The 12,051-nt window shown below is 35.3% G+C and overlaps 1 protein-coding gene across 1 annotated transcript; it reads right to left on the reverse strand.

The window, feature by feature from the left end:
• Positions 1-7,737: 7,737 nt before the first annotated feature.
• Positions 7,738-12,051, reverse strand: LOC147486580 (reticulon-like protein B17). The gene is made up of 9 exons (XM_086572464.1): positions 11,083-12,051; positions 10,922-10,981; positions 10,731-10,833; positions 10,563-10,637; positions 10,112-10,256; positions 9,945-10,014; positions 9,298-9,363; positions 8,877-8,999; positions 7,738-8,194 (listed from the first exon to the last, which is right to left on the reverse strand). Exons 1-9 carry the CDS (start codon positions 11,780-11,782, stop codon positions 8,028-8,030), a joined length of 1,509 nt encoding a protein of 502 aa, XP_086428590.1. The 5' UTR covers positions 11,783-12,051; the 3' UTR covers positions 7,738-8,027.

Here is a 12,051-nt window from a genome sequence, read left to right on the forward strand (position 1 = left end):
TTTTCGTCGTGGACTCTTGGGCCCATGAAAAGTATCCATATTCGGATCTGTGAAATGAAATTCCAACGTGGTATTGCTGATATATTCGCGATCATGCCAAATTTCAACCGGAATTAACAAATCTCGGTATGGAAGAAAGAGTATAGGGGACTAGCTAATATTGATGGGTTCCATGGTTGGTGGTCAGCTAAACAGTTTTTAACAGGGTATTCAGCGTTTGCTCCGCATAATTTGTTTTGGCCCGATTCATGTCAGTTGACTGAGTTAGGTTTAAATACTCTGTAGGTTTTGCTCCTCATAATTTCAAAATAGCCTAAATACCCATTGCGTGATTTTTTTTAAAACAAAAGCTAATGATATGTGTCCAAATCCAACGGTTGGGATCCAAGGGTTGTTAGCAACTAACTATTGGAGTTTTGAATGTTGCTCCCAACGGATATCTATTAGTATTGGACCAATTGCTTATTGGTTTTTGCTCATGTCTGACTCCAAATCAAAGAATACAATAGGGGGTAGTGAAGTTGTCATCATTGATGCACTAAAGGTTTTTATTTTGTTTGAAGGATATCCCACAGTCCATTAATGGAGGAAGGGTTAAAAGCTTAAAAGTTATTTTGAAACAGGGGCCAAAAACAAAATTATATGTAAATGGAATGACTAAATTTCAATTTTTGTATGTTTTGCAGGTTTGTCAATTATGCTTTGAAGTTGGGCATTATGCTCCTACATGTAAATACTTTGAAATGCATTGCCCTCGTGCTTGTTATTGTGGCTTTATGAAAATAGTTTTTGGTCGTGTTAACAGTGGAGAACAAGAAATTCTAGAATACAAGTATTTGAAGTGATCATTTGACCAATGTAGTGTTTGTGGAGTGGATCTACTTTGACGGAAAAGTTTTGAGAATGAAACTTGTAACATGTGCAAAGAAGAATTTGAGCTGTGTGAAATGTATAGCCTATGCAATGAGTGTCATCTACCTAATATTTGTGCCAATGATGTTAGTGTGTGAGGGATTGTATACTACTAACTATATTGCTATGTATTACTATGTAATGAAATCTATTATCTAAGAAGAAATTGAAGTTGCTATCTATATTACAAAATGCATCCATTACATAACAAACTTCATCCATTACATAGACACTGTAAGTACTGAAATCCTACTCCATCCCTTACATTGCATTCCAAGTTTCTGCATTCATTACAATACCAAAAGACAATAAATAACCAACCTAACCAAAATCATTCATTAACTAAACCAAACCTAACCAAAAGTCATAGTTCGGAATGACAGGACAAAACAAAAGTAACTATATAACAACATGTCTTTACAACCATCCACAAAAGACCAGCAACATGTTTTTCCAACCAACCACCAGCATCAACATTTACTTGCTGCAGAAACACTCAGTCACTACTTCCCCTACAGAAACACTCATTCATTTAGTCACAGTAAATAAAAACAAAAAAATTAATAATTTTAAATAGAATCATAAAATCATGTACTAGTCACTTCTTCCTCTTTTGTTTGAGGTCAATCTGCAAAGCTTCAAACTCTTGTGCAAACATTAAAGCTTGCACAACCATCATTGGTTGTGTTTGTACTTGTGTTTTGACTTCCCCCCACATCTTGTGTCTGTCTTGAACTTCCTTCTCTCTTAGCACCCTTAGCCTTTATAGATTTTGTTTTAGGGATAATAATATACTCATCCACATACTCTTTCAATCATGTAGATCTTCACTTGGTAGTCCTACAACTACCATTTGTTCCTCTTTCTTGTCCCTATACTCATGGATATAAGCATGGATCTCTTCAAGAGAAACATCATGACCATGCTCATCCACAGAAGCTCTGGCCGCCAAAACCTCCATCATGCCAGTTATTATAGCCAAATCTAACAACACTCATGAGATGATATTTATTTATTTATATTTATATTTTTTTTGTTGGTAAGCGAGTTTTTAACGAGGTCCCCTACCCATTTTTATTATAAATAAAATAATAATAGCTTGTTACAATCTCACTCTCTTACATACTTCTTACACATCAAATTGTAAAAGAATCGGCTAACGAATTGAACAAAGGAAAAAAATTGTAAGAAGAGGGGAGAAATCAAATTTGTAAGAGGATACAAGAAATCATGTAAGAACTCACAATAATAAAAAAAAAAAAACATGATTATGGTTGCTTGATGTTGTTGTTTTATGGCTATTAAGACACGCTATGTTGAGTTAAACCAATCTCTGTTAAGTATTCCTCATTATACTCAACTATTATAATGAGAACGTAGTTTGGCCTTGGAACAACACTATATCAGTTTCAGCATGTGCCCTTAAGCAGAACATGTTGATAAGAGTTACCCAACCAAACTGGAGAATTGAAGAACCGTCAATGTTAAAATTTTAGTGTTGCTATATTGCACTAAAACAAAATCTTATTGTTCTCATTTGTATTCAAGAATATAGTTTCAGTGGATAATAGCAATACACCATTGACATAATTGAGCCTAGTCTACAATTTTAGTGCACAACATTGTTGTTTTCTTTCTTTTTTCCCGACAAAGACCACTCCAACAACAATAGTAATGCACCATTGACATAATTAATTGAGCATTTGAGCCTAGTTTGGGTCCATCATTCAATTTCTTACCTTAAGATTCTTTTGAGTTAGAGTTGTGAATCACACCTACTTCTATGTATGGTTCCATTATATTGAAGGTTCCTTCCCCAGCATCATCTGGGATTCAAACACCATAGCAACCTTCATACCTCTGTTTCACTTCGCAAATAATCTTTTGAGTATCAACAACTAACACTACTCTCATCAACAATAATTGGTTCCCAATGTCTTAAATTTATTGTCTATTAAATACTTATAATAATACTCCGTTGTTGTTGCACCAATATAGTGCAATTTGCCTTCACAAAGAAGTGCGTTTAACAAAGACTCCCAACTTTCCTCACAAAGCAAAAGATGGATATTATTAATGAAGAGAATTATTATTGCCCAGTTGCTCACAAATTGCTAATCTTGTCTGTACCTCCCCACTGCACACTGGCCTGATCCAATTTCAAATCATAATTGAAAAAATCTATAAATGATTGCTATAGCGAAGGGATTGCTAGAGCATGGAGGATTTCAAAGAGAATGTGGAGAAGGAGCAGTACGTCATGCAAAGACCCTTTTTGGTTTTACGAGTTTTTTTTCTCAACTGAAAAAAGTGAATGAGGAGATTTCTCTTGGAATTGGAGTTGGGCGGTTAGCGTTTTAAGGTTTTGCTAGCATTTCTCTTTGCTAATACGTCATTCCTTTTTTCCTTTTTAAGTTGGAGACTTTTAAACTTCGGTTTTTTGTTCCTTATTTTTCATAATTAGGCCTATGACTATGACGTGGACACTCTAAAAAGCCTAATAAAAAAATAGAGCCGAAAGAGTACAACTATAATATATATACTAACTTCCGAACCTGTCCTACGAACGGGTGTTGCTACATTAAATTTTTTAGAAAATTATTAGCAACTATGCAGAACTATGAGATGTGGATATTATATTGATTAGTCATCCAAATTTCTTGCAACGTGAAAACCTCTCTCCATAAAAACAATGAATGCACTCTTGATAAAACTATCCGACTTCTTTTTGTTGCTTAAATTAATAATAGAAGTTTGATTGAAGTTTTGCGATAATGGCCAATGAGGTGAAGATCATATCGAAGCTACGTTACTCGAACAACATTCCCAATCATACAAAAAGAGATACGATAAACATCATTGGCAAAACTACAATTGTCGAGATATTTCCACTACATATAATACAACTACGTTTTGATGTTAGTTCAATGCATTTGCATCTAGTTTCTGATTTCTCATTAACTAATCGATCTTTGACGTTAGTTCAACGTATTTGCATCCAATTTCTCATTTTCCGTTAATTATTCTTTGAGGTTAGTTTAATGGAGTTGCATCCACTTTCCGATTTCTCATTAATTATTATTTGAGGTGAGTACAATGCAGTTGCATCCACTTTCTGATTTCCCATTAATTATTTATTAAGGTTAGTTCATTGCATTTGCATGTAGTTTCTAATTTCCCGTTAGTTATTTTTTGAGATTAGTTAGTTGGACATTTGCTTCCAGTTTTCGATTTCCCGTTAAATATTATTTGAGGTTAGTTTGATGCATTTGCATACAATTCCCGATTTTTAGTTAATTATTCTTTGAGGTTAGTTCTATGCAGTTGCGTCAAGTTTCCAATTTTCCATTGTTTATTATTATTTGAGGGTAGTTCAATGCATTTGTATTCAATTTTTCGATATTTTTATACTTGTTCTTATAGGTCAGTTCAATGCATTTGTATCAAATTTTTGATTTCCCGTTATTTTTTTTAGGTTAGTTCAATGCATTTGCATCCAGTTTTCAATATTTTATTACTTGTTCTTATAGGTCAGTTCAATGCATTTGTATCCAATTTTTGATTTCCCGTTAAATTATTCTTTTTTTTAGGTTAGTTCAATGCATTTGGATGCAGTTTCTGATTTATTGTTAGTTATTTTTTGAGGTTAGTTAGTTGGATACATTTGCTTTCAGTTTCGATTTTCCGTTAAATATTCTTTGAGGTTAGTTCGATGCATTTGCATACAATTTTCGATTTTCTATTAATTATTCTTTGAGGTTAGTTCTATGCAGTTGCGTCTAGTTTCCAATTTCCCATTGTTTATTATTATTTGAGGGTAATTCAATGCATTTGTATCCAGTTTTTGATATTTTGTTACTTGTTTTTCGAGATCAGTTCAATGCATTTGCACCCAATTTTTGATTTCCCGTTAAATTATTCTTTTTTTAGGTTAGTTCAATGTATTTACATCTAGTAGTGTTCTCTCGAATTTACCGATTTATTTTATGTCTCTTCTCATTATTCCCAAAGGGGTTACAACAAAAATTGAACGGTTAATTCATGACTTTATTTGGGGGTCTTTAGGGGAGCACAGAAAATACCATTTGGTGTGTTGGGATAAAGTTTGTTCCCCAAAAGAAACCGGCAACCTCTGGTTACGCAACCTGGCATGTATGAACCAAGCTTTTTGCTCGGACGTTGGTTATGGAGATATGTCACAGGTGAAAACTCGCTGTGGCGTGATGTAATATGCACTAAGTATGGGCATGATGAACATAGGTGGTGGCCTAACCAAACAACACAGGCTCATGGATGTAGCCTTTGGAGGGGCATTATGAAAGCTCTACCTTTGTTCAGGCAGGGTATAAGCTTCACTGTGGGTAATGGCCGAAAGATTCTGTTCTGGTCGGATAGTTGGATTGGTGGAAAGTCATTGGCAGTGAAATTCTCATAGATTTTCCAAGCCTCTAGCAATAAAAGTGGCTTTGTATATGAGTATGCTTATACGCACAATGATCGAATGACTTGGAACATGTTTTTAAGGAGGCGTAATACTGTCCGGGTTGTACAACAGTTGGTTGTTTTGTCAAGGTTGTTAGATACAGTGGTATTGAACACAGAAGTGGATAGTTGTAGCTGGAAATGGACAAAAAACAATGTTTTCTCTGTTAGCTCCTTGTACGAGGCAATTACTGCACAAGCCCAACATCCAAAGGCAACAGTGACCACTTTTCCTTCCAAACTGGTATGGAAAACTCACTTACCTTTGAAAGTGAAGATGTTATTTTGGGAGGTTATGCTAGGGCGAATTCTGACGGCTGACCAACTAATTCGCCGGGGTACTATCATGTCCCCTACGTGCTCTTTTTGTTTTATGTTAGTGAAGGATATAAATCATCTATCTTTTTGTTCTATGTTAGCGGAGGATATAAGTCACCTATTTCTGCATTGTTAATTTGATTTGGGAAGTATGGACAATCCTAGCACACCCTGTGCTTATGGCTTTCCCTTTATTAGCTCAAGCATAAACAATTGAGGAATTTCCTTCTTATTGGCCAAGACGGAGAGACAAATCGTTTAGTGCGAACTTATGGAATATTCTACCGTATGCAGGGATATGGGCAATATGGAAGGCAAGGAACGATCATATTTTTTGGAGCACGGAGCTTTCGATTCGTAACATTGTGTTCGAGGTAAAGGGTTTATGTTGGTTTTGGCTATCTAATATGGAGGAAAGACATAACTTCCACTTTAGAAAACTAGTGCTAGACTGGACAAAGGTGCTTAGAGGACCCAAGGAGGGACTTTTGTAATAGGGAGGCATTTGTTTTCTTGTTTTTCCTCTATGTAATTCACACTGTCACATGTGAGGTACTCACTCACTCATGTACTTTTGTGTTTTTACACTCTTTTGTCCTTTCCAATAAAATCAACTTATCAAAAAAATTAAAAAAAATGTATTTACATTTAGTTTCTGATTTTCCGTTAATTATTATTTTAATGCATTTGTTTTAATTTCTAATTTACCGTTAAATATTTATTGAGGTTAGTTCGACGCAATTGTATCTAATTTAGCAATTGGATATAGTTTATGATTTTTCGTTAGTTTCTGATTTCCTGTTTATTATAATTTAAGGTTAGTTCAATGTATTTTCATCATGTTTTCAATTTACCGTTAATTATTTTTTGAAGTCTGTGTAATACAGTTGCATCCACTTTCTAATTGAACCCCCAACAACTTAGAGTTTTTTTTTATTATTATTAGGATTTAAGATTTGGGTTTTGAGACGGGCGAAAAAAATAGAGGGAAAGAAAAAGAGTGGAGTGCTGTTTTTACTCTTCTGGGCCCATGAAAAGTATCCATATTCGGATCTGTGAAATGAAATTCCAACGTGGCATTGCTGTTATATTCGCGATCATGCCAACTTTCGACTGGAATTAACAAATCTCGTTTACTTGATTAAGTACATCTGCCTGAATTATGGAAGAAAGAGTATAGGGGCCTACCTAATATTGCTGGGTTCGCTAAACACTTCCATGGTCGGTGGTCAGCTATTAGTAAAGATTTTTTTTTGGTAACTGCATTTCCTTTATTTATTAAACATTGCGGAGAATATTATATCATTGAAAACTAGATTAACAATACTAGGTGGTGGTCTATTACACCCTACAAAAATATGCCCTAGAGACATGAGTGGTAGAGCTTCCGGCAAATTTGTTCGAACTACCGTAGATTGTAACCACCATTTATTACTCTTACTTTGAGTAGAGCCAAATTTTGCAAGGTCCATTAGCCACAAAATTTCTTTCTCAGTAAATCTATTGGAGGTTAAATGAAGCGTGAGAGATGAGGTCCCGAACATCCATGATGAACAATCGTATTTCCCATGGTAAAGTTTGGCTGTGCTTTGTAATACAGTTTCAAAGATAACATTTGTTAGTTCCAATTGCGCAACTAGTTGAATACTAGTTCACAGAGCAATGGATTCCGCATATATAGTAAAACATTCCGCATATATATAGTAAAACCCCAACGAACGAATTGGTGTAGAGAAACCCAACAGAAAGTCACCCAAACCATTCCTTAAAACACCAACAGCACCTGTCGGACCAGGGTTACTGAGAGAGAGAAGTCCAACAAATTGCAATTGAATTACTCATATGTTCCTATGTTGAGCACTTCAAATGACACTTAGAATGACATTGAAAGGATTGGGTGGCTGTGTTGTAGGTTGAAACCGATATTTCTAATTGGCTCCTCACTCCATCTAGTGAGGGGGGTAATACTACTTAACCCGAAAAATAAAACACAAACTGAAGAACTAAAAAGGAGAAAAACTCTAGTTCACTAATAAGATTGTTTTTTATATATAAGATGAAAACCTACATTTAGTACAATTCATTGTTCGGAATTTAAAGAAATTTAACATCAGATGCTTCCGTATTAGGACGATCATCAATGGTGAAGATCATTCCATGGGCAAAATTTTGACTCTTCCAAAAGTTCACAAAGAGCCGCTGGCTATAGCTCTTGTGTTGGTACAGTAAAGTTAGATATTGAGTGAGTTAGTTGTGGCACTCCAATGACATGTTCCCCTTGTTCTTCTGCAAGAACAGAAGGAGAACATATGATATCATGATTCCTTCTTCTCTTTCACTGGATTCACTCTACTGGCCCAAACACCTTGTCTCTGTCTCCTACCTCCATGATTCGTTTTGCTATTATCTTCCACTTCCACCTGTTCCTCCACCTCTCTTGAGGACTGTTGATAATATTTGACGACCACCACCAACATGAACACTGCACAAAGATATTATTAATCCAGTGTATGGATTAGAATATGATGAAAATGCTCAATAGCGAGCTTTCAAAAAAGTGGTGAACAGGAAAGCATCTTTGAAGAACTTATATGGCACAGACCACAGAATGTGATTCAGCTATGCAGGCTACATGCCTACACGACTAGATCAGTTGCATATGTCCTTTGTGAAGCCAAGATGAGTCGCAGATTGGCTAACCACGTCATAAGCACATACTTACTGATCTGCACTTATTCATTATTGTCAGATACGTAGATTTCCTCCACAAGTGATGTACTGTCTGTCATAGACTCACAGTACTCGTAAAATGGTGGCTAGCTAGCACTGATGTAACAAAGTTACTGCTTAATACTATCTATATGTTTATCCCGAAACTCGAAAAACAATAATAATAATTAAATGATTGAATTGAAAAAAACAAAAAAGAAGAAGAATGAATAAGGGTCTAGATGATACCCCGATACCCTGATACCCTGGGTTTGGACCGTCATATTTCTTATGAACATCAAGATAGAGTACATAATTACATATGATGCAGTGATGCACTCATCTCCATAAGAAAAAAAAAACAAAATAAAGTAAAACCAGGATAGCACCTGCACCCTGGCATGTACATACCCTGATTCGAGTTTGGACTTTTGAAATGACAATTATGTGCTTACCTGCCCAAATGCGTGTTAACATTGAAGAGAACTTCCAAAGAAGGATAAAAACCACAACAGCGACAACCTTCTTTTGAGTGAAGCTATGCCAAGTGTCACGAGAATGCTGAATCCAAAACTTGCCTGCACATAGGACCAACATCAAATCCAATAATAAGTAGGATAAAACTTAAGAGAATTTAATATTTACACTGAAGTTCCGAACTTTTATTACTTGGCACAAAGAAAACAGTTGTAGATATGCTAATAGCTTTACTAAGCGAAACGTAAGTGATAATAATAAGAGAATCCAAGGATTACAAAAGAACAAAGATATTAAAAAGCAATCCCTCATGCAAAGTAAATTTTCTGTGCCTGGCCAGTGGCCACATAAATGTGCGCAAGAGAACATGACTATATCACTTTCCAAATAATTACTTACAAGAAGAAGGTAATATGGCTGAATATGAAGAGCAAATTTTTGGTAGGGTAAAAACACCGAAGAAACCTGCAAATAAGCATATCTAAACGTCAACAAGAATTTCTGATAAAGTGTAGAATGAAGAATTGGGGCCACAATCTATTTGGAAAATACTTTGAGATGATTGATGATGACCTCCAAAAATTATAATTTTCCACCACTGTACGGCCCAAAACAGCACTACTACAATTTATGAGGTCTTACCATTAGATTTCATACCCCAACCGAAAATAGAATAGCATATTGTCTACAACAGGGTATATTACAATCATCTAAAGTTTCAACCACCTCCATTTTCTTAAAAAAATTATTTATTGAGTTGAGGTGGTGCAACCGAGGAGCAACATATCAAATTGGCAAACATTTCACCAATAATTTGGATATTTTGAACGATAGTGCAATACTGCAATTACAACTCAACTCCACAATGTAGACCAACTTAGTTTGAGTGTTTGGCATTAAAATTAGCTAGGTTTAAATGCAACAAATACATAAATCACCATATTACTCAGTTTTCGAGCATATGACCACCAAAGGGAGTGGGCAATCAAATTCTGATGCAGTCAAGATATACACATACACACTACAGAATTTATAAGAAGACATACCAAGTTTTACCATCTTGCTTATGGTGATGAAACTCCCACACCTTGCCAAAACAAACAACAGTACTGCTAGCTGCAATTATCACAGTTTCACTGATTTTAGTAATTTACTAAGGGTTAATGCAGGGCAAAAGAATAGGGGAAAGCAGAATAGATAAAAATAAAACTACCTTCATTGTAGTTGCAGGGTCTCCAGAGAAGATAGCCTTAAGTTCCAAGAGAGTTTCATTCAGGTAAGGAAGAATCAATTTCAATAACCAAATTGCTTCTTCTTCTCCCACCAAATGTATCGAATTTTCCACATCTGTAACTCCTCTGATCACAAGGCACTCTATTATTTTTGAAGAAACACGTGTTCGTAGACTAAAGTTATGTGAAATAATGAGGGCAAGAGATTTCTGCGTGTGTGTGTGTGCATGAGTGGGGGGGCTATGATGCCGGAAAAAGGATCATAAACAAGTGCTTTTTCCATAAATTATCAAACAATGAGGGTGCTTTAGAAAAGCATAAAGTAAAAGGACTGATGATTTGAATGCACAATGGGATGTAATAGAAATAAAATTCATGTTGGCCATCCTATAGACTAAAATAATGTATAGATAAGTACTGTAGATAATTTACCTGCAGAGAACTGACTTGTAGACAAAGATTGCAGCAAGATAGACTAGGCCCATATAAGAAATTACAGAAATCAAGCTGGGAAAAATCAAGCCGAAAAAATGACAAGGGTTCAGTTTATGAAGTGATACAATTTAAGAAAAAGTAATGTTGGTTTCAGCTGTCATGTACCTTAAATCAAGATCTTCAGTGTAAGAAGATGAAATCAAGATGAATGTTCCTAAACCAAATATAAATGCCGATTTCGAAATGTCTTTCCACATAACTAGATCCACTAAAGAATTGAACAATGAAGAAGTGTGAGATTTTGAACTAACATTATCAAATGAGGTTGTAGAATTAAAGTAAAAAAAAAAACTCACCAAAGCTTTGCAATTTGCTTTGCTTTTCTGGGAATCTCTCTGGTTGTTCTGCAAGTGTGACTAAGAAGAAAACAGAGCAAATAGAGGAACAATGAGTTCAAAACATATACAAGGACAATAGACACATAAATCCAAACTACAAATTAACTAAATTAACTTACTTGGAGGTGGTTTCTTGACTTCTTGCTCAATCAAAGGGCTATCTCTAAAAAGGGGTGGTAATTTTTTCACATTTGGAGAAATGGAATTTGATTTTCTATAGATCTGATGATTAACTTTCTTCTCTTCTCTCACAACCTTGTTTGGTTTTTGTTCTAATACATCAACTTCCTTAACATCAAAACTCTTATTCTCTACCACTTTCTCTTCCCTACCTTCTTCTCCTTCATCTTCTTCACAATCCAAACTACTCAAACTACTTGAACTAGTCTTCTCTTTACACACACCAAAATCCTTACAAGTTTCATTAAAATCTTTATGAGAAACAGATCTAGTATGCTTTATAAGAATTGGGCTTTTATCAATTCCATCAACAGATGATGCACTTAACTCTTTATAAGACTTACTTGTAAACTTATTTGGTTGAATTGGACTACTTCCAATTACCTCAACTGGTTCTGCTTTCCAAGTTCTCCTCTTCTCTCTCACAACAGTGCTTTGATTATTAGTTTCCAAACTTTTGTTCATTGGTAATACTAATACATCACCACCCTCATCAACATTGTTACTTTCTTCTATATGCTTTTCTCCTCCATTAAACACCTTTATCCCACCTTTCACTTCATCCATCTTCATTCTACTTTCCCATACAGAACCTGCCACTACATTTCTTGGACCACTCTTTCTTCTACTCACTTCCATCTTTTGCAACTACATGCAACTAAAACTAGAGTGTAGCTAAATTTAGTGAGCTGAGTATGATTTGTTTTGAATAAACATCAAGTGTTTTTTTCTTTGGGCACTTTGAATGACAAGAGGCAAAGATTCTTCACATGGAGGAAGAGATGGTGTGGTACTGTGGGCATAGCCTTGCAGTTTTTGTCTGGGAGCTAAAAGGTAAGAGCCAGAAGTTTGCAATCTGTCGTAATCATTTGTCCTGATTGGCAAGTCACAAGTAACTCTAGATCTCT

The sequence above is a fragment of the Coptis chinensis genome, chromosome 7 (assembly GCF_015680905.1).
Source record: "Coptis chinensis isolate HL-2020 chromosome 7, ASM1568090v1, whole genome shotgun sequence".
Lineage (NCBI taxonomy): Eukaryota > Viridiplantae > Streptophyta > Magnoliopsida > Ranunculales > Ranunculaceae > Coptis > Coptis chinensis.